Source organism: Natator depressus, chromosome 8, assembly GCF_965152275.1.
Source record: "Natator depressus isolate rNatDep1 chromosome 8, rNatDep2.hap1, whole genome shotgun sequence".
Classification (NCBI taxonomy): Eukaryota; Metazoa; Chordata; order Testudines; family Cheloniidae; genus Natator; species Natator depressus.
The window spans coordinates 1,313,124-1,330,795 of record NC_134241.1 but is presented as its reverse complement, the minus strand read 5'-3'; the positions used below and the strand labels follow the sequence as shown (position 1 = coordinate 1,330,795).

The 17,672-nt window shown below is 67.1% G+C and overlaps 2 protein-coding genes across 5 annotated transcripts in view; one reads left to right on the top strand and one right to left on the bottom strand.

Moving 5' to 3' along the window:
* The window catches only part of UNC5A (unc-5 netrin receptor A), a 70,003-nt gene extending 67,386 nt beyond the window's left edge, over positions 1-2,617 (top strand). For all 4 annotated transcript variants that reach the window (XM_074960148.1, XM_074960145.1, XM_074960146.1 and 1 more), the window contains 2 exons: positions 231-409; positions 1,772-2,617. In XM_074960148.1, the coding sequence (XP_074816249.1) occupies positions 231-409; positions 1,772-1,937 (345 nt within the window). In that variant the 3' untranslated portion in view covers positions 1,938-2,617. The remainder of the gene's footprint in view (positions 1-230; positions 410-1,771) is intronic.
* LOC141991822 (hexokinase-3-like) lies at positions 1,032-16,922 on the bottom strand. Its single transcript, XM_074960159.1, has 16 exons — positions 16,871-16,922; positions 16,456-16,600; positions 16,201-16,363; positions 15,452-15,600; positions 15,081-15,200; positions 14,797-14,892; positions 14,381-14,480; positions 8,372-8,555; positions 7,882-8,037; positions 6,950-7,183; positions 6,211-6,515; positions 5,701-5,849; positions 5,298-5,417; positions 4,556-4,655; positions 3,871-4,019; positions 1,032-2,909 (listed from the first exon to the last, which is right to left on the bottom strand). The coding sequence occupies exons 2-16, from the start codon at positions 16,591-16,593 to the stop codon at positions 2,697-2,699; spliced, it is 2,376 nt and encodes a 791-aa protein (XP_074816260.1). The 5' UTR covers positions 16,594-16,600; positions 16,871-16,922; the 3' UTR covers positions 1,032-2,696.
* Between the last annotated feature and the right edge of the window lie 750 nt (positions 16,923-17,672).

The window sequence follows — 17,672 nt, the reverse complement described above, 5'->3', positions numbered from 1 at the left end:
CCCCCGCCGGTCACGGGGCACAGCGGATGAGAGAGGGCAGCAGCTCCCCAAGGGCCAGGCTGCCGCGATGCAGGCGGGTGCCAGCCCCTCCGAAGGCCCCGCAGGAGCTGGCAGCAGAGGTGAGAGCCGCAGGGGGTGCTGCCACCCAGCCCCACCCCCAGGCCTGGGGCCCTGCCGCTCGGGGCTGTGGGTCCCCTCCCTGCTCACCCCTCTCCCTGCTGGACTCCTAGGATACGAGCTTCTCTGACTGGCTGGTGCCCGACAGCGAGGCTGGCTGCCCAGCCCTGGTGGGCCCCAGTGCCTTCAAGATCCCCTTCCTCATCCGCCAGAAGATCATCAGCAGCCTGGACACGCCCTGCGCCCGTGGGGCTGACTGGAGAACGCTGGCCCAGAAACTCCACCTGGACAGGTACAGGGGCAGGCAGCATCTCCCCGCCAGGGCACTGGGGGCAGGGAGCGATCCTGGGGGCAGGGCATTGGGGGCAGGGAGCGATCCTGGGGGCAGGGAGTGATCCCAGGGGCAGGGCACTGCAGGCAGGGAGCGATCCCACGGGCAGGGCATTGGGGGCAGGGAGCATCCCGCCTGCCAGGGCACTGGGTGGCAGGGAGTGATCCTGGGGGGCAGCCCGTCTGCAGGACACACAGCTCACACAGCTTCCACCTTCCTGGGTCTGACCTCGGAGCCTTCAGCCTCCTCTGCCCCTCCGTGCACTTCCCACAGCGAGTCCGCCCAGGCGGGGTCCTGGGGAAGCCAGAGGGTCCTGCCCCCCCAACTCCGCAGTCAGACGGGACTCTCAGCCAGCCAGTAACACAAAAGGTTTATTAGACGACAGGAACATGGTCTAACACAGAGCTTGTAGGTGCAGAGAACAGGACCCCTCAGCTGGGTCCATTTTGGGGGCAGTGAGCCAGACAACCCCGTCTGCACTTCACTCCATGTCCCCAGCCAGCCCCAAACTGAAACTCCCCCCAGCCCCTCCTCCTCTGGGCTTGGTCCCTTTCCCGGGCCAGGAGGTCACCGGATTCCTTTGTTCTCCAACCCTTTAGCTCTCACCTTGCAGGGGGGAAGGCCCAGGCCATCAGTTGCCAGAAAACAGGGTGTCGGCCATTCTCTGTGTCCAGACCCCTGCACACACCTGCTCTCTAGGGCTCTGCAACGATCACACACCCTCACCCCACCACCTAGAGACTTAAGAACTGCCTAGGGGAAACTGAGGCACCCCCACAGTATTCAGAGGAAACATTAAGAACAGTCCCACTTTGTCACATAAGGCACAGGGGGCAGGGAGTGATCCTGGGGGCAGGGAGCATCCCCCCGCCAGGGCACAGCGGGCAGGGAGTGATCCTGGGGGCAAGGAGCGTCCCCCAGCCAGGGCACCAGCTGCAGGGAGCGATCCTAGGGGCAGGGCACTGGGGGTAGGGAGCGATCCCGGGGGCAGGGCACTGGGGGCAGGGAGTGATCCCAGCGCCAGACCTCTCACCCAGCCGCCGCGGCCCCCAGGAGCCAGCGCAGAGCACAGGGAGCAGAGGTGGGGAGCAGGGCTGCTTGGCCACATTCTGCACCCCCTGAAGCTGGCAGGGCTCCTGGAACGGGCGGGCAGTGGCTCACCTGGGAGGAGACCCAGGCAGCACACCCCACTCGGTGAAGTGGGCCCCACCTGGGCCTGTGGACCCAACCCCCCCAGCCGACCAGCCCGTGAGAGCAGAGGGTGCCCTGGGTGGGGGCGGGGATGGAGCTCCCGGCTAACGCCCCCTCCCCTCTCCTCTGCAGCCATCTCAGCTTCTTTGCCTCGAAGGCCAGCCCGACCGCCATGATCCTGAACCTGTGGGAGGCGCGGCACTTCCCCAGCGGGAACCTGGCACAGCTGGCCGCAGCCGTGGCCGAGGTGGGCAAACAGGACAGTGCCCTCTTCGCCGTCTCGGAGGCCGAGTGCTGAGGGGCCAGGGCGGGGTGGGGCTGGGGCCCTGCGGAGCGGGGAGCACAGGCCCCGGGGCAGCAGTGTGGGTGTTGCTGCCCCAGAGGTGCCAGCTCCGTCCCCCGGGGGGCCTGTGCTGGGCTCCTGCCCCTGCTGCTCCGCTCGGGTCTCTGGCACCCCTGCTGCCCGCGCAGGGGGCAGGGAGCTGGCTGCCCCTCAGCTGCAGCCCCCACCTCTGGGTGGGCACCAGCTCCCCAGTGCTGGCACTGACTGAGTGTGGGGGGCTGTGCCCCTTGCTGCCCCAGGGCCCCTTGAGGACTCCCCTGCCGCCCCCTCCGCCCCCCGCATGCCAAGGGGCTGCCCGACACCAGAGCCAGTCCCCCCGGGGGGCGTCTTGGAGCCAAAGAACAGGCCATGGCAGGGGCTGCGGCTGGGAGGCTCTGGCGGGTGCTGGGATGGGCAGCGTGGCTCCAGCCCAGCCCATCCGGGCGCTGTGTGTGCAGCGGGCATTGTGCGTCGTGCGTGCTGTAACCGTGTGGGGCCGGGCGGTGCCAGGCCCCGTCCCATGTTGTGTAAAGATCGGTTTTTAATTCTGTATTCAAGTGCATTCGCGTATTTACACTTGGCCTTATGTACATAGCAGGCACCGCGCGGCAGGGGGCTAGCGGGCACCATGTAAATAAATCGGATCTATATTGCTAGCTGGGGCTCGCGCCGGCCGCCAGACACAGGGGACGGGGAGGGGTGCTGCCCCATGGCGGGGTTCCGGTCCCTGCCCACTCAGCAGCCTCGGGCGGGGGTGCAAATAGCCTGCAGAGAGCCCGAGCTCCTCCCTACACCAGGCAGGCTCAGGCCCGTTGGTGGCGGGTGACACGAGAGGCAACAGCTGCGATGAGCGCGGCCCCTTTCCCCGAGCCGTCTTCTGACTGCAGGAAGGTGACGCTGCAGCGTGGGGCGAGGCGCTGCACAGTCCCCTGCACCTCCTGCGCGAAGCTGCAGAGAGAGGGGGGAGTGAGGCTGTAAGCCCTGCAACCAGCCCCCCTTCACTGCCCGCTGCGCCCTGAAACCCTCCCCCTTCACCGCCCGCCGGGCCCTGCAACCTGCCCCCCTTCACCGCCCGCCGGGCCCTGCAACCAGCCCCCCCTTCACTGCCCGCTGCGCCCTGCAACCCGCCCCCCTTCACCGCCCGCCGGGCCCTGCAACCCGCCCCCCTTCACTGCCTGCTGCGCCCTGCAACCCGCCCCCCTTCACCGCTCTCCGCGCCCTGCAACCCGCCCCCCTTCACCGCCCGCCGCGCCCTGCAACCCGCCCCCCTTCACCGCCCGCCGGGCCCTGCAACCAGCCCCCCCTTCACTGCCCGCTGCGCCCTGCAACCCGCCCCCCTTCACTGCCCGCCGGGCCCTGCAACCCGCCCCCCTTCACCGCCCGCCGGGCCCTGCAACCAGCCCCCCCTTCACTGCCCGCTGCGCCCTGCAACCCCCCCCCCTTCACCGCCCTCCGCGCCCTGCAACCCGCCCCCCTTCACCGCCCGCCGGGCCCTGCAACCCGCCCCCCTTCACTGCCTGCTGCGCCCTGCAACCCGCCCCCCTTCACCGCCCTCCGCGCCCTGCAACCCGCCCCCCTTCACCGCCCGCCGGGCCCTGCAACCCGCCCCCCTTCACTGCCTGCTGCGCCCTGAAACCCGCCCCCCTTCACCGCCCGCCGGGCCCTGCAACCCGCCCCCCTTCACCGCCCGCCGGGCCCTGCAACCCGCCCCCCTTCACCGCCCTCTGCGCCCTGAAACCCGCCCCCCTTCACCGCCCTCCGCGCCCTGCAACCCGCCCCCCTTCACCGCCCTCCGCACCCTGAAACCCTCCCCCTTCACTGCCCGCCGGGCCCTGCAACCTGCCCCCCTTCACCGCCCTCCGCGCCCTGCAACCCGCCCCCCTTCACCGCCCGCCGGGCCCTCGTCCACCTGTCTGTCGAAGGGGGTGAAGAACGCGTCCAGGCAGCCGTTGTCGCCGAACGCCCCCCACTCCATGTTGACGCACATCCGCCCTTCCCCCCCCGCCAGGGTGCCCACGTTCCGCAGCTCCTCCATGTAGCAGGCGTTGGTGCCCGTGCCTGAGGGGGGGACGGGGCATCAGCTCAGGCCCCTTCCCGGCCAGGCTGCTGCGGCTGGGGCAGCCCCAGCCCAGGGCCGAGACCCCTCCCCTGCTGCACTAGCCCCTGGAGTGGGGCAATGCCAAGGGGCCAGCACTGCTGGGGGGGGCAGGTGTGGGGCGGGTTGAACACTGTCCTAGCTCCTGCACACACACACACCCCGGCTGCTGGGCAGTGCCTTGCCCTGGGGCTGGGGGGTGCGCCTGCCCGCTGGGGACTGGGGTGGGCGCGCCTGCCCGCTGGGCACTGGGGGGGCGCGCCTGCCTGCTGGGCACTGGGGGGGCACGCCTGCCTGCTGGGCACTGGGGGGGTGCACCTTGCCCTGGGGCTGGGGGGGTGCGCCTGCCCGCTGGGCACTGGGAGGGGGGCGCGCCTGCCTGCCGGGCACTGGGGGGGCGCGCCTGCCTGCTGGGCACTGGGGGGGTGCGCCTGCCCGCTGGGCACTGGGAGGGGGGCGCGCCTGCCTGCTGGGCACTGGGAGGGGGGCTGCCCCTTACCCACAATGAGGCCGACCTCACAGCTGGGGTCGTCGTAGCCGCACGACATCATGGTTCCCACGGTGTCGTTCACTATGGCAACCACGTCCAGCGCAAAGTGCTAGGAAGAATGAGACCCGTTACTCGGTAACACAATTCCCCATCACCAGGGCAACGGCACGGGCACACTGCCCTCCCCGGCTCCTGGGAAACGGCCCCTCCCTCTGCGCCTCCCTGGAGGGAGCTGCTCCCCACCTGCTCCCCACCAGCTGACTGGGGCGAGGGACACAGGGCTCCGGCCCTGCCCCCGTCATGCCAGCGTCCTGTGCGAGGCCATCGCCGGGCACCGTCAGGCTGAGACAGCGCATCACACAGCCCTGACCCCGCCGGCAACCTAACCCCCTGCCCGATGCTCCTGGCGCGATGCCCGGCCTCGCACAGCCCCCCCAGCCTCCCCCCGGCACGTCCCGGCCTCCTCCTGGGGCCACAGCCCCCGCAGCCTCCCCGGCATGTCCCGGCCTCCTCCTGGGGCCGCGGCCCCCCAGCCTCCCCGGGCACGTCCCGGCCTCCTCCTGGGGCCGCAGCCCCACCCCCCCCAGCCTCCCCCCGGCACGTCCCGGCCTCCTCCTGGGCCTGCGGCCCGAACGTTTCCCTGCCTAGCCCCCCAAGGGGGAAGCTCGGGGCAGCGGCTGAACTGCCCCGGGCAGGGTGTCTGTGCAACGTCCCCTCAGCCAGCGCAGCGCCGGATGCCCCAGCCCCTCACCTGGTCCAGGCTGGTCTGCTGGCAGGGGAAGGGGAAGGTGAAGCCGAGCGGCAGCGTCTGGCCCATCATGCCCTGCTTGGTCTGGAAGTCCGCGATGCACTCCACGATGTGGTCAAAGAGCTGCAGAGATTTGGCGGGGGCGGGGGTCAGTGGGGGTGCAGCCTGCCCAGGGCACTGGCACCCACCTGGGGCCACTGGACGCTGGGGGCTCAGCCCCAAGCCAGGCCCCGCCTAGGGGCTGGGAAGTGAGAAGGGGAGACTCATTTCTCTGGGAGCAGGGTGGCGCTCACCCCAGGCAGCCCCAGCCCACCCAGCAGCAGGGGCAGCATTTCCAGCCCCCCCGGAGCGGGAAGGAAGCCCCCCAGCTGGCGCCCGCACCCCAGGACCCGTGTGCCCGCAGTACCTGGCTGCCCGGGCCCTGGGCCACCTGGGGCGGGATGGAGTACACCTCGCTGACGATCCGCACGCCGCCCTGCTCCCGGGCGCCCACCTGCACCAGCAGCACCCGGAAGTTGGTGCCGCCCAGGTCCAGAGCCAAGAAGTCGCCTCTCTCTGCAACGGGCATGGGGGGGTCAGAGCCAGGCAGGCGCTGGGCTGGGCCACGGCACCAGCTCCCTGCTCCCGACACCCAGAGCCTGCCGGCCCGGCGCACCACTGGCCCCGTGCCTAGCCCTGCAGGCCCCCACCCTTCGCCCCGCGGAGGCCACAGACTGACCAGGCCCAGGTGCCCCCATCTCCCCGCAGGGACCCCAGGCTGGGATGAAGCACTGGGGGGAGCTGGTGCTGTGACTGCCCGGGCTGTGCCCACCCTTGGGCTGCCAGTCCAGGCCCCAGCCACACCAAGGCAGGAACGCCCCACGCAGCCTCCCCCTGCCAGTGCCCCCCGCAGATCCCCAGCCCGCCGGCCCCTCACCCGAGCCGTCGGGTGTGGCACAGATGTAGGTGGGCAGCATGCGGACGGAGGACGTGGCCTGCGTCTCCTTCTTCAGCCCCAGCTCCATCTCCCGTCTCAGCAAGGCCTGCACCTTGCCCAGGGCATCGGGCGAGAGCTTCAGCAGCGCCAGGGTTTGGTTCACCTGGAGGCGCTGGGCTGCCAGCCTAGATGCCACTGCGGTCACCATGGCAATCCCCTTGCCGCTGCCATCCTCCGCCTGCACCAAGGTGACGTCGCACTCGGGGGCCAGCTGCTTCACCAGCTGCTGCAGCGTCTGCCTGAACCTGGGGAGCCGAGGGAGAGCCTGGCACAGGGCTGGCAGGACTGGCTGAGCAGCCAGCTGCCCACGGGGCCCGCCCTGAGCACCGGCAGCCGAGGGGCAGGGAGAGGGGCGAGGAGCCAGGCCCAGCCTCGCAGGAGTGTCTGGAGGGGCTAAGGGGCCAGGCCAGGCGAGGGGCCAGGCCTAGAGCAGGGGGCAGCAGCGGGGGAGAGTGGGGGAGCCAGGCCCGCAGCCGGCTGGAGCGTAGCCCCCCACCGGGGTGCTGGGCCCACAGCTCCCTCCTGTCGCCATGGGGCCCAGCTGGGGCCACGGAGCCCAGGGCACGGCACCAGCCCCACTACCCGAGTCCCCACAGCTCCGCCCCTCGGAGGGGCGGCCGGCACGGCTGGGAGCAGGCCCCGTGTTCCCTGGTGCCCGGCGCCGTCCTGGGGCCCTTACTTGGCGTGGTCCCGGACCACGGCTCCGTCCACGGCCACGCTGGTCTTCAGGCGGGTCAGCTCCCGGTTCCTGCGCATGTGGGTGAGGATGGCGGCCAGGCCGGCAGCACACAGGCTGGCGGCGCGAATGCAGACGGCGCTGCACACCTGCTGCATGCTGAAGCAGTCCTGGTCGCTCGCCTCCAGCCCCAGCCGCCGCAGGACACGCTGCGCCCTGGCCATTCCCACCTGCTCGCTGCGAAGGAGAGCACAGGGGCAGAGCCCTGCCATCAGCCTCCAGGCCTGGGGCCCCTGGGGCACGGGGAGGGCACGGGGCAGAGCCCTGCCATCGGCCTCCAGGCCTGGGGCCCTTGGGGCACGGGGAGGGCACAGGGGCAGAGCCCTGCCATCAGCCTCCAGGCCTGGGGCCCTTGGGGCATGGGGAGGGCACGGGGCAGAGCCCTGCCATCAGCCTCCAGGCCTGGGGCCCTTGGGGCATGGGGAGGGCACAGGGCAGAGCCCTGCCATCGGCCTCCAGGCCTGGGGCCCCTGGGGCACGGGGAGGGCACGGGGCAGAGCCCTGCCATCGGCCTCCAGGCCTGGGGCCCTTGGGGCACGGGGAGGGCACGGGGCAGAGCCCTGCCATCAGCCTCCAGCCCTGGTGCCCCTGGGGCAGGGGCGGGCACAGGGGGCACAGAGACTTCCATCTGGCTGTGTGCCTAGCACCCCTAGGGTGCAGGGAGGGCACAGGGGCAGAGCCCTGACATTGGGGTGCAGGGACGGGGGCACTTGCTCTCCACTTGCACAGGTGGGCTCATGTGTCACTCGGTCACAAGTGGAATGAGGTTGCAGGTCTCAGCAGCTATTGGCTGCCAGGCTCTGTGCACAGGGCAGGCCAGGTCTGGCCAGCAGGGGGTGCTGCCGGTGTATCCCACGCCTCGGGGACCCACTTACTCTGTGATCTCCAGGATGTCCCGGGTCTGGACCGACTCCTTGGTCAGGAGGGCAGGGGTCGTGCGCCCGCTGAAGAGCCCGCCCTGAGTGGCCAGCTCGGCCAGAATGTGCCGGACGATCTCGCCCAAGTACAAGCCACTGATCATCTTCTCGAACCTGAGCGGGGGCGAAGGGGCGTGAGCAGCGCGCTGGGCAGGCAGGGCCATGCGCCAGGCACTCGGCATGGCCACAGGGCCACTGCTCCCTGGGCATGGCCACAACCCAGCACAGCACAGCCCGGGGCATGGGCGGCCGTGGGGCTGAGCCCGGCACACCTGGAGAGCACTGGGCATGGCCAGGCTGTGGGGCTGGGCCTGGCAGGCCCAGAGAGCCCGGGGCACGGGCAGCCTGGGTCAAGCACTGGGGAGCAGATGCCACCGATGGGGAACCAGAGGAAGCCAATGTTCCGTGCCCCTCCCCTGCCAGGGACACCCCCGGCCCCTGACCCCACCTCTCCTTCCCTGGGTTCAGGGAGGTCTCGTCCACCAGCCAGTCGTAGGGGCTCAGCATGTCGCTCAAGCTGCCGTCGTCCCCGAAGGAACCCCAGCCGGTGACCACGCCCATCCGGCCCAGGCTCTCCTCCACCACCTCCACGCGCCGCGCCTCCGCCATGAAGCAGCTGTTGGTGCCAGCGTCTGCCGGGTACAGGAGAGCAGTGAGGGGCTGGGATGCTGTCACGGAGTGTGGGGGAGTCCGGGGCCTGCACCCCTCTTCCTGGGATTCACGGTGACTCTCAGCCAGCCAGTAAAATGGAAGGTTTATTGGACAATAGGAACACAGTCTAAAACAGAGCTTGTGGGTACAACCAGGACCCCTCAGTGAAGTCCTTCTGGGGGGCAGGGAGCTTAGACCCCAGCCCTGGGGTTCCCTGTGTTCCTCCACCCAGCCCCGAACTGAAACTAATCCTCCCCTCCCCCCCAGCAGGCTCCCTCCTGCAGCCTTTGTCCAGTTTCCCCTCCTGGCTCAGGTGACAGGCTCTCAGGTCTCCCATCCCCAATGAAACTCCCCTGCCACATTCCCAGGTCAAACTCCCCACTCCCTGCTGTGTCACATCTCTCCCCCGTTCGAGACTGAACTGAGCGGGGTCACTGTGACCAGTGACCTGGGGAAGTTCAGGGCCCCCTCTCCGGGACAGCGCATCCGCTATCAAGTTGGCACTTCCCTTCACGGGGACCACGTCCATGTCGTAATCCTGCAGGAGCAGGCTCCACCTCAGGAGCTTGGCATTGTCTCCTTTCATCTGGTGCAGCCAGGTCAGGGGAGAGTGGTCGGTGTAGACGGTGAAGTGTCGCCCGAAGAGATAGGGCTCTAGTTTCTTGAGGGCCCACACCATGGCCAGGCACTCCTTCTTGATGGCCACGTAATGTTGTTCCCGGGGTAGCAACTTCTTGCTCAGGTACACGATGGGGTGTCTCTCCCCCTTTTCATCCTCCTGCATTAACACCGGCTCCAGTCCCATGTCTGAGGTGTCGATGAACACCACAAAGGGCTTGTCAAAGTCTGGGTTTGCCAGAACTGGGCCACAGACCAGAGCCTCCTTCAGCGCCCGGAAAGCCTCCTGGCACTGCTCGGTCCAGACCACCTTGTCTGGCTTCCCCTTCTTGCATAGCTTGGTGATTGGGGGTGGCTATGGCGCTAAAGCGGGGCACAAACCTTCAATAGTATCCTGCCAACCCAATAAAGGCTTGGACCTGCTTTTTGGTGTGGGGAGCGGGCCAGTCTCTGATCACCTCCACCTTGGCCGGTTCTGGCTTTAGGCGGCCGCTCCCCACCCGATGGCCCAGGTAAGATACTTCAGCCATCCCCACCTTGCACTTCTCCGCTTTGACAGTCAGCCCAGCCCCCTGGAGTCGGTCCAGCACTTGTCTAACCTGGGACACATGGTCCTCCCAGGTCTGGCTAAAGACACAGATGTCATCAATATACGCCACGGCAAAACTCTCCATCCCCCTCAGTAGCTGGTCCACTAGGCGCTGGAAGGTGGCCGGCGCTCCCTTGAGGCCAAAAGGCAGGGTCAGGAACTCATAGAGCCCCAGAGGGGTGATAAAGGCCGATTTCAGCCGGGCATCTGCAGCCAGCGGCACTTGCCCGTAGCCCTTTGTAAGGTCCATGGTGGTAAGGTACCGAGCTCCTCCCAGCTTGTCTAGGAGCTCGTCCGGCCTGGGCATGGGGTAGGCATCAGATACAGTGATGGCATTGAGCTTCCGATAGTCCACACAGAACCGGATCAACCCGTCCTTTTTGGGGACGATCATGTCTGCACCCGGTGGACAGTCAGATTAGTGCATCCAGGCTGGTTGGAAAACAGCTGTGGATCCAGATGCAGCACCCCTCTGCTCTCAGCTTGCTGGGCAGGGGTTAGCTGAGCCGAGAGGGATTGTTTCCAGTGGGGAGCCAGCCCTGGTCTCAGGGAATATATTTATCAAAGGGTTGTCTCCCTGCTCCTCCCAATGTCCACATGTGGCCAACACCACATTCCCCCAGCATAATATGGCTTCATCATATTCACATGGTACACCCGGCGGCCTGTAGTTTGTTCTTTCTCACGGGGATGAGAACCATCACCTGATCCCCGGTGGCGTAGGCACGGGCCTGCGCCGTGCGGTCATACCAGATCTTCTTCTTCTTCTGGGCTCTGGCCAGATTCTCCCTGGCCAGGCCCATGAGTTCAGCCAGTCTCTCTCGGAAGATCAGGACATACTCCACCACTGACTCTCCATCGGGAGTGGCCTTTCCCTCCCACTCGTCTCTCATCAGGTCCAGGGGGCCCCTCACCCTCCTTCCATGTAACAGTTTGAAAGGTGAAAATCTGGTAGACTCCTGGGGCACCTCCCTGTACGCGAACAGCAGGTGAGGTAAGTACTTGTCCCAGTCCTGCGGGTGCTGGTTCATAAAGGTTTTCAGCATCATCTTTAGCGTCCCGTTAAACCTCTCCACCAGCCCATTGGACTGGGGGTGATACGCTGAGGCCCAGTTGTGCCGGACCCCACATTTCTCCCACAAGCACCGGAGCAGGGCCGACATGAAGTTGGAGCCTTGGTCTGTCAAGACTTCCTTGGGGAACCCCACTCGGCTGAAAATGGTCAGGAGCGCATCTGCCACAGTGTCTGCTTCAATGGAAGCTAAGGGCACTGCCTCGGGGTAGCGGGTGGCAAAATCTACCACCACCAGAATGTATTTCTTCCCCGACCGGATCGTCTTGCTGAGAGGCCCCACGATGTCCATGGCCACCTTCTGGAAAGGCTCCTCTATGATGGGCAAAGGTCTCAACGCCGCTTTCCCCTTGTCCCGGGCCTTCCCCACCCTCTGACAGGGGTCACAGGATCGGCAATACTGCCGGACGGTGGTAAAGACCCCGGGCCAGTAAAAGTTCTGTAGCAACCTCTGCCGGGTGCGCCGGATTCCCTGGTGCCCTGCGAGGGGGATGTCATGGGCCAGGGACAGGAGCTTGCGGCGATACTTCTGGGGGACCACCAGCTGCCTCCTGATCCCACAGGACTCCCCTTCCCCTGGGGGAGCCCATTCTCGGTACAGGAACCCCTTCTCCCACAGGAACCTCTCCTGGCAGCCTCTCCTCATGGTCCGTCCCTCACTGAGGTCGGCCAGGTCCCTGAGCTTCTGCAAGGAGGGATCTTTCCTCAACTCGGCCTGGAACTCAGCGGCTGGGGAAGGGATGGGGCCCGGTTCCCCCTCAGTGGCCAGGTCTGAGGCCACAGCCTCTCTGAGCCGTGCCCCTCGGCGCTCCCTCCCCACCAGGGTAGGGTCCTATGCCTCCGGTGTGGTACCCTCCCCAAGGTCAGGGTGCAGTGCCCCTCGCCGGCTCTGGTTACGGGTCACAACCAGGGCGGTCTGGGGGTTGCTTGGCCAGTCCTTTAGGCCCCCCCCATCAACACCTCAGTGGGCAAATGGTGGTGCACCCCCACATCTTTGGGGCCCTCCTTGGCCCCCCATTTCAGGTGTACCCTTGCCACGGGCACCTTAAATGGGGTCCCGCCCACCCCCGTCAGGGTCAGGTAGGTGTTGGGCACCACCCGATCTGGGGCCACCACCTCGGGCCGGGCCAGAGTCACCTCCGCGCCCGTATCCCAGTATCCACTGACCTTCCTCCCATCCACCTCCAGGGGAACAAGGCACTCTCTCCGGAGGGACAGCCCCGCACCCACCCTGTAAACTGAGCACCCTGAGTCCGGAGCATCCGGCCCTCTGGCGGAGCTGGCCTGGGGTACTCTTCCCTCCGGAGCAGGTGGTAAGCTGGCAGCCCCTCTTGCCCAGGCCGTCTGCCCCTCGTCCAGCTGAGTCCCTACCCAGTTAACCCTGGGTAGGTTGGGTCTGCTCAGTCTGTCCCTGAGCCTGGGGCACTGGGCCCGTACGTGGCCTCTCTGGCCACAGTGATAGCAGCTCAGGTCACGTTGGTCCCCTCGAACGGGTCGGAGGGGCCCGACACCAGGCGTTCCCCTTTGGAGGGGGTTCTCCCTATTTCCCCGCTGGGAGGCCCCATGGTGACTCTCTCTCTGCATCGGGGGGGGCCTGTTCTTTTGGGACTCCTCCGGCTACCCCCTGACCGACTGTTCACAAACTCGTCGGCCAGCTGCCCTGCGTGCTGGGAGTTCGCGAGCTTTTTGTCCACCAGCCACAGCCTCAGGTCGGAAGGGCACTGTTCATACAGCTGCTCCAGTACGATCAGGTCAAGCAGGTCCTCTTTAGCTTGGGCCCCCGCGGTCCACTTGCGGGCATATCCCTGCATCCGGTTGGCCAGTTGTAGGTAGGTGACCTCAGGCGTTTTACGCTGACTCCGGAACCTTTTCCGGTACATCTCGGGGGTCAGCCCAAACTCACGGAGCAGGGCCTGTTTGAACAGTTCATAGTCCCCTGCCTCCGCCCCTGTCATCCGGCTGTACACCTCCACGGCTTTGGGGTCCAGTAAGGGGGTGAGGAACTGGAGCCTGTCTGCAGGGTCAACCCTGTGCATCTCGCAGGCATTCTCAAAGGCCGTCAGGAAGCTATCTATGTCCTCCCCCTCCTTCCGCTGGGCCAGGAAGCACCTATCAAAACTCCTTGCAGTCTTGGGTCCCCCCGCACTCACCGCAGCCGGGCCCCCACTGCTCCTCAGCCTGGCCAGCTCCAGTTCATGCTGTCTCTGCTTCTCTTCATGCTGCCTCTGTTTCTCCTTTTCCTCCTGTTCATGCTGACGTTGTTTCTCCTTCTCCTCCCGCTCATGCTGACGTTGCTTTTCATGATTCTCCAGCTCCCTCATTTTCATCTCCCTCTCCCATTCCAGCCACCTCCGCTCCAGGGATGGGGAGCTCCGCCGGGAGGATCCCCTGCTGGCTGGTGGGGTCAGGGTGCCCTCAGTATTCGCCAGGCTTCCCCCAACCCCTCCCCCAGGCATAGGTAGGAAGGGTCTCGGGATGTCCTCAGCAGCAGTCTGACCCCTCCTAGCCCGGTCAGGCCCCAGGCCCCACGCTGCCTCCACCGGGCAGCTTCCCTCAGGGACAGCGATCCCTCTCCTCCAACTGGGCAATCAGCTGTTCCTTGGTGGACCTCCCAATGCGCAGCCCCCTCTGCCTGCACAGCTCCCCCAGGTTGCTCTTAAGGCGTTTAGCGTACATCTCCCTGCTGGCCACTCGCAGGCCGGGCAGCTTTCCACGGTTTCCAGGAAAAACCCCTCGTGTGCCAGCCCTTCTCGAGGTCACAACCTCTTTGCCAGGGTCGAACTGCAGACTCCTCCGCCCCTGGACCGCTCGCTGCAATCCCCCGGGGGACCCGGTTACTGCAGAAGTCCTTCTCTCTGGTCACACACTCCCAGGGGTTAACTGCCCCCTGAAACCGTCTCTCTCTGAATCTTCAGCACGCCTGGTCCCTGTCAATTCCTCTTCGTTTTACTGCTCCCCCATCACTTACTGCAGGAGGCGCCGTTCACGGGGTGCAGTGGATCCCACTTCTGCCACCAGTTGTCACGGAGTGCGGGGGAGTCCAGGCCCTGCACCCCTCTTCCTGGGATTTACTGTGACTCTCAGCCAGCCAGTAAAACAGAAGGTTTATTGGACAACAGGGACACAGTCTAAAACAGAGCTTGTGGGTACAACCAGGACCCCTCAGTCAAGTCCTTCTGGGGGAGCAGAGAGCTTAGACCCCAGCCCTGGGGTTCCCTGCGTTCCACCCCCCAGCACCAAACTGAAACCCATACCCCCCCAGCAGGCTCCCTCCTGCACCCTCTGTCCACATTCCCGGGCAGAGGTGTTACCTCCCCCTCCTGGCTCAGGTGACAGGCTCTCAGGTCTCCCATCCCCAGTGAAACTCCCCTGCCACATTCCCAGGTCAACACTCCCCCCTCCCGGCTGCGTCACAGATGCACGGCCAGTCTGTGCCAGGCAATGCCGGGGCCAGCCCTGGGCCACGTCTGGCCCCGTCTGGCTCTGCCAGGCTCCCGGGGCGTCCCGGCCGGGACGGAGCCACTCACCGACAACCAGGCTGACCTCGCACGGCTCTGCACTGGCCTCGCAGCTCATCATGGTGCCAGTGGTGTCGTTCACCACAGCGATGACCTCGATGCGGTAGCGCTGGCCGGCAGAGAGAGGGGGCATGATCAGCAGCCACCACCACAATCCGTCCACGGAGCCCCCACCCCACAGTGCCCCACCCCACCCAGGGGGACCCCAACCCGCCCCAGATTGCCCCGCTCATGGGACCTCCATCCTGCCCCACCCCACACTGCCCCACTCAGGGGACCCCCACCCCGCCCCACACTGCCCCACCCCCACCCAGGGAGCCCCCACCCCACACTGCCCCACCCAGGGGGCCCCGCCACACACTGCCCCAGCCCTACCCAGGGGGTCCCCACCCTATACTCCCCCTCCCCCTGGGACTCGCTCTTACATCTTGCTTGTTGATGGCATTTTGCAGTAACTCCACCACGTCTCTCCCCTCCACACCAGGGCACTTGAAGCATTTGCTCCAGGAGATCAGGTAGCTCTGCAGGGAAAGAGCCCAGGCACTGCGATCAGCCAGCCCTGCCCCACATCCCGCAGCGCCCCCTGCTGGGAGCCCCCAGCTGATGCTCCCGGCCAACCCCCCCCTTCAGCGCCCCCTGCTGGGAGCCCCCAGTGCTCCCGGCCAACCCCCCTACCGCGCTCCCCGCAGGCCCGGAGCGATGGGCTCACCTGGTCCAGCCGCGTCTGCCTGCAGGAGAAGGGGAAGGAGAAGCCCAGCTGGAAGGCCCTCTGGGGCAAGCGGAGCCCGTCCAGGAACTCACACAGGCATGTCGCCATGAAGGCAAAGAGCTGGGGAGCAAGGCTGGGAATTAGCAGGGCAGAGGCCGCCCCGCGCCCGTGGCCAGACCTGCCCCTCTGCCGGCTCCCGGCTCTGCTCCCAGTTCCCACCAGCCCCAGGCTGCCCACTCCTGGCGCACCCTCTGGGTGGGGCCCGGAGACCTGGCTGGCATGGAGCCAGCCGCAGTCCCACCTCCTGCTCCCCCACTTGCCAGGTGGGTCAGCCCGTGTCCAGGAGGAGCGAGGGGGCCCTGCCCCCGTACCTTCTCGCCAGGGCCCTGGGCGATTGCGTCTGACACAGGAAAGCGCCGGTCCTTCACCGTCACCGTCTGGCGCGTGTCCCCCGACAGCTCCACCAGCAGCACCCGCAGGTCGGTGTCTCCCAGCTCCAGCACCAGGAATTCGCCTCTCTCTGCCCAACAAGCAGACGTGGTGTCAGGGCCTGGGCGCCCCAGCCCGGCATACAGGGGGCACCCCCAGGTCGCCGGTGCTCTGCGCCCTGCCTGGCTTCTGCAGGAGCCGCTCATGCCCGGCAGATCCAGGGACCCAGTCGCTCGGCGGTACCATCCCTGATGGGCTCCAATCACCGGCTTGTGCCGCCGCGTCCCCCCCAGCGCTGGCACTGCACCCCCACCGGGGTCTCTTGGGCGCAGCTCACTGACCAGGCTGCAGCGCTGGGCTTGCAGGTCCCCAGGGCAGGCCTGACGCCAGGGGCGGCGTGGTCAGCGACGGGGACAAAGGTGCCCATGGGCATGCAAGCAGGCAGGAGTGCAGGCCCCCCTCAGCTGCACATGATGGGATGGGCCCTGCCTCTGGGCTGCAGCTCTAAGCCCCTGTTCTTAGTGTGGAGCCCAGCATGGCTCCCCTCCCCCAGCCACAGCCCAGCTGGAATGGGGGGGCAGGTGCTGACACCCAAGCTCTGGAGCACCCCAGAGCACTGGCTCTGGACGGGGAGCCTGGGGCTGGTACCAGGAGGGCCCCCAGCCCCGGGCCCCCACAGCCGGTCCCTTACCGGTGCCGTCCGGGGTGGAGCGGATGAAGGTGGGCAGCATGCGCACTGTGGCTTGGGCGTGTGTCCGGCGGCTCAGCCCCCGGTCCATGGCCTCCAGCATGCTGTCCTTGACCCGATGGAGCTTCTCCAGGGACAGGCACAGGGGCTGCAGGGAGCTCTGCATCTGGGAGGGGAGGCAGGGCTGGTCAGGGAGCACCCCCAGCAGAGCCCGCTGGCAGCAGGGCAGCGAGTGGGGGGTAGCGAGTGGGGGTTTACCTTTGTGGTGAGGTGCCGGCTCTGGGCCTGGGGGCTGCTGCTCTCGCTGACACCAGCCAGCCCATGGCCAGGGCATGTGGGGCTCAGCTGGTTCGCGGGGGGCTTCCCCACCAAGGGCTTCTTCTGGCCGGAACTCATCTGGGGCCTGAGGGGCAGAGAGCAGGGTGAGCTCCCTGTGCCAAGGGGCAGCTGCAGAGCCAGCCTATGGCCCCCAGCCCCCACCCTGCAGGCCAGGCACCCGGCATGCTCAGGGAAGATCAGGCACCTGCAAGTGCCCTGCCCTAGAGCCCAGAGCCCCTCCCCAATCAGGGGGCCACGGGGGCTCCCCAGCTGCCAGCCCCTGCCAGCGCCCCCAGAGCTCAGCAGCTGCAATAATTCATGTGGAGTGGCCCCAGCATGAGCCCCCACACCTCACCCCAGTGCCTCAGCCCCGGCAGAGTGCGAATCCTCAGCCTCACCCCTGTGAGTGCAGAGGGCAACAGATCCCTGAGCACTGATTAACCGGAGAGCATAAAGCTGGCACACGCCCAGCCCAGCACATGCCCAGGTGGATGGTGCTGAGACTGGCCAGGCCCCAGGGCCCTCAGAGCGGCCTGGGCTGGGTTCAGATGTTCAAAAACCTCCTGTTTGATGCTGGCTGAGAGTCACTGCAGGCTGGAGATCGGCGTGGGCATTATTCCCTCTGGGGGTGGAGGCCCCAGGGCCCCAGAGCAAGTGGACTCCCTGAGGGGGCCCATGTCAGAGCCCAGGCATGCTGCAGGCTCAGAGGGGTGCAGTGCTGGGAGCCGGAGGGGCCTACGGGTTAACCCCCGAGAGAGAGCGGACCCCCGAGAAGGGCTGTCGCACTGAAGGGGGTTCCTCCCAAGGGCCGTACGGAGCCGAGAGCCCGCGGCCTGGGAGGCCGTGACACAGGCACACGCTGCCCGGCTGTCCCAGAGCCACCCACAGAAACGCAGCCCCCGTGGCACTGTGCGCCCACCTGGGCACCAACAGCCACCTGAGGAAAGCAGGTGCCTGACCCAGAATGGCCGCTTCCCGGGCACACCAGCCGGAGCTTTGCCTCGGCAACCCCCCCAGTACCACTGAGGAAGGCCACAGGACATGGGCCGGGGGAACTTGGGTCCTTCAGGACAACTCGCCCCGGGCACTGCCCTCTGGAGGTCCGGGGGGGGGAGCAGGTCTCTGCCCTGAGCTGCTTGGCCCACGTCCAGTTTGGG

Bases quoted from the DNA above. Each gene is read 5' to 3' on its own strand.
- LOC141991822 (XM_074960159.1), bottom strand. From the start codon at position 16,593: ATGAGTTCCGGCCAGAAGAAGCCCTTGGTGGGGAAGCCCCCCGCGAAC. The intron at 15,201-15,451 runs GTACGGGGGCAG...CTTGCTCCCCAG, and splicing joins CCCAGGGCCCTGGCGAGAAG to CTCTTTGCCTTCATGGCGAC. The intron at 14,893-15,080 runs GTGAGCCCATCG...CTTTCCCTGCAG, and splicing joins GGCAGACGCGGCTGGACCAG to AGCTACCTGATCTCCTGGAG.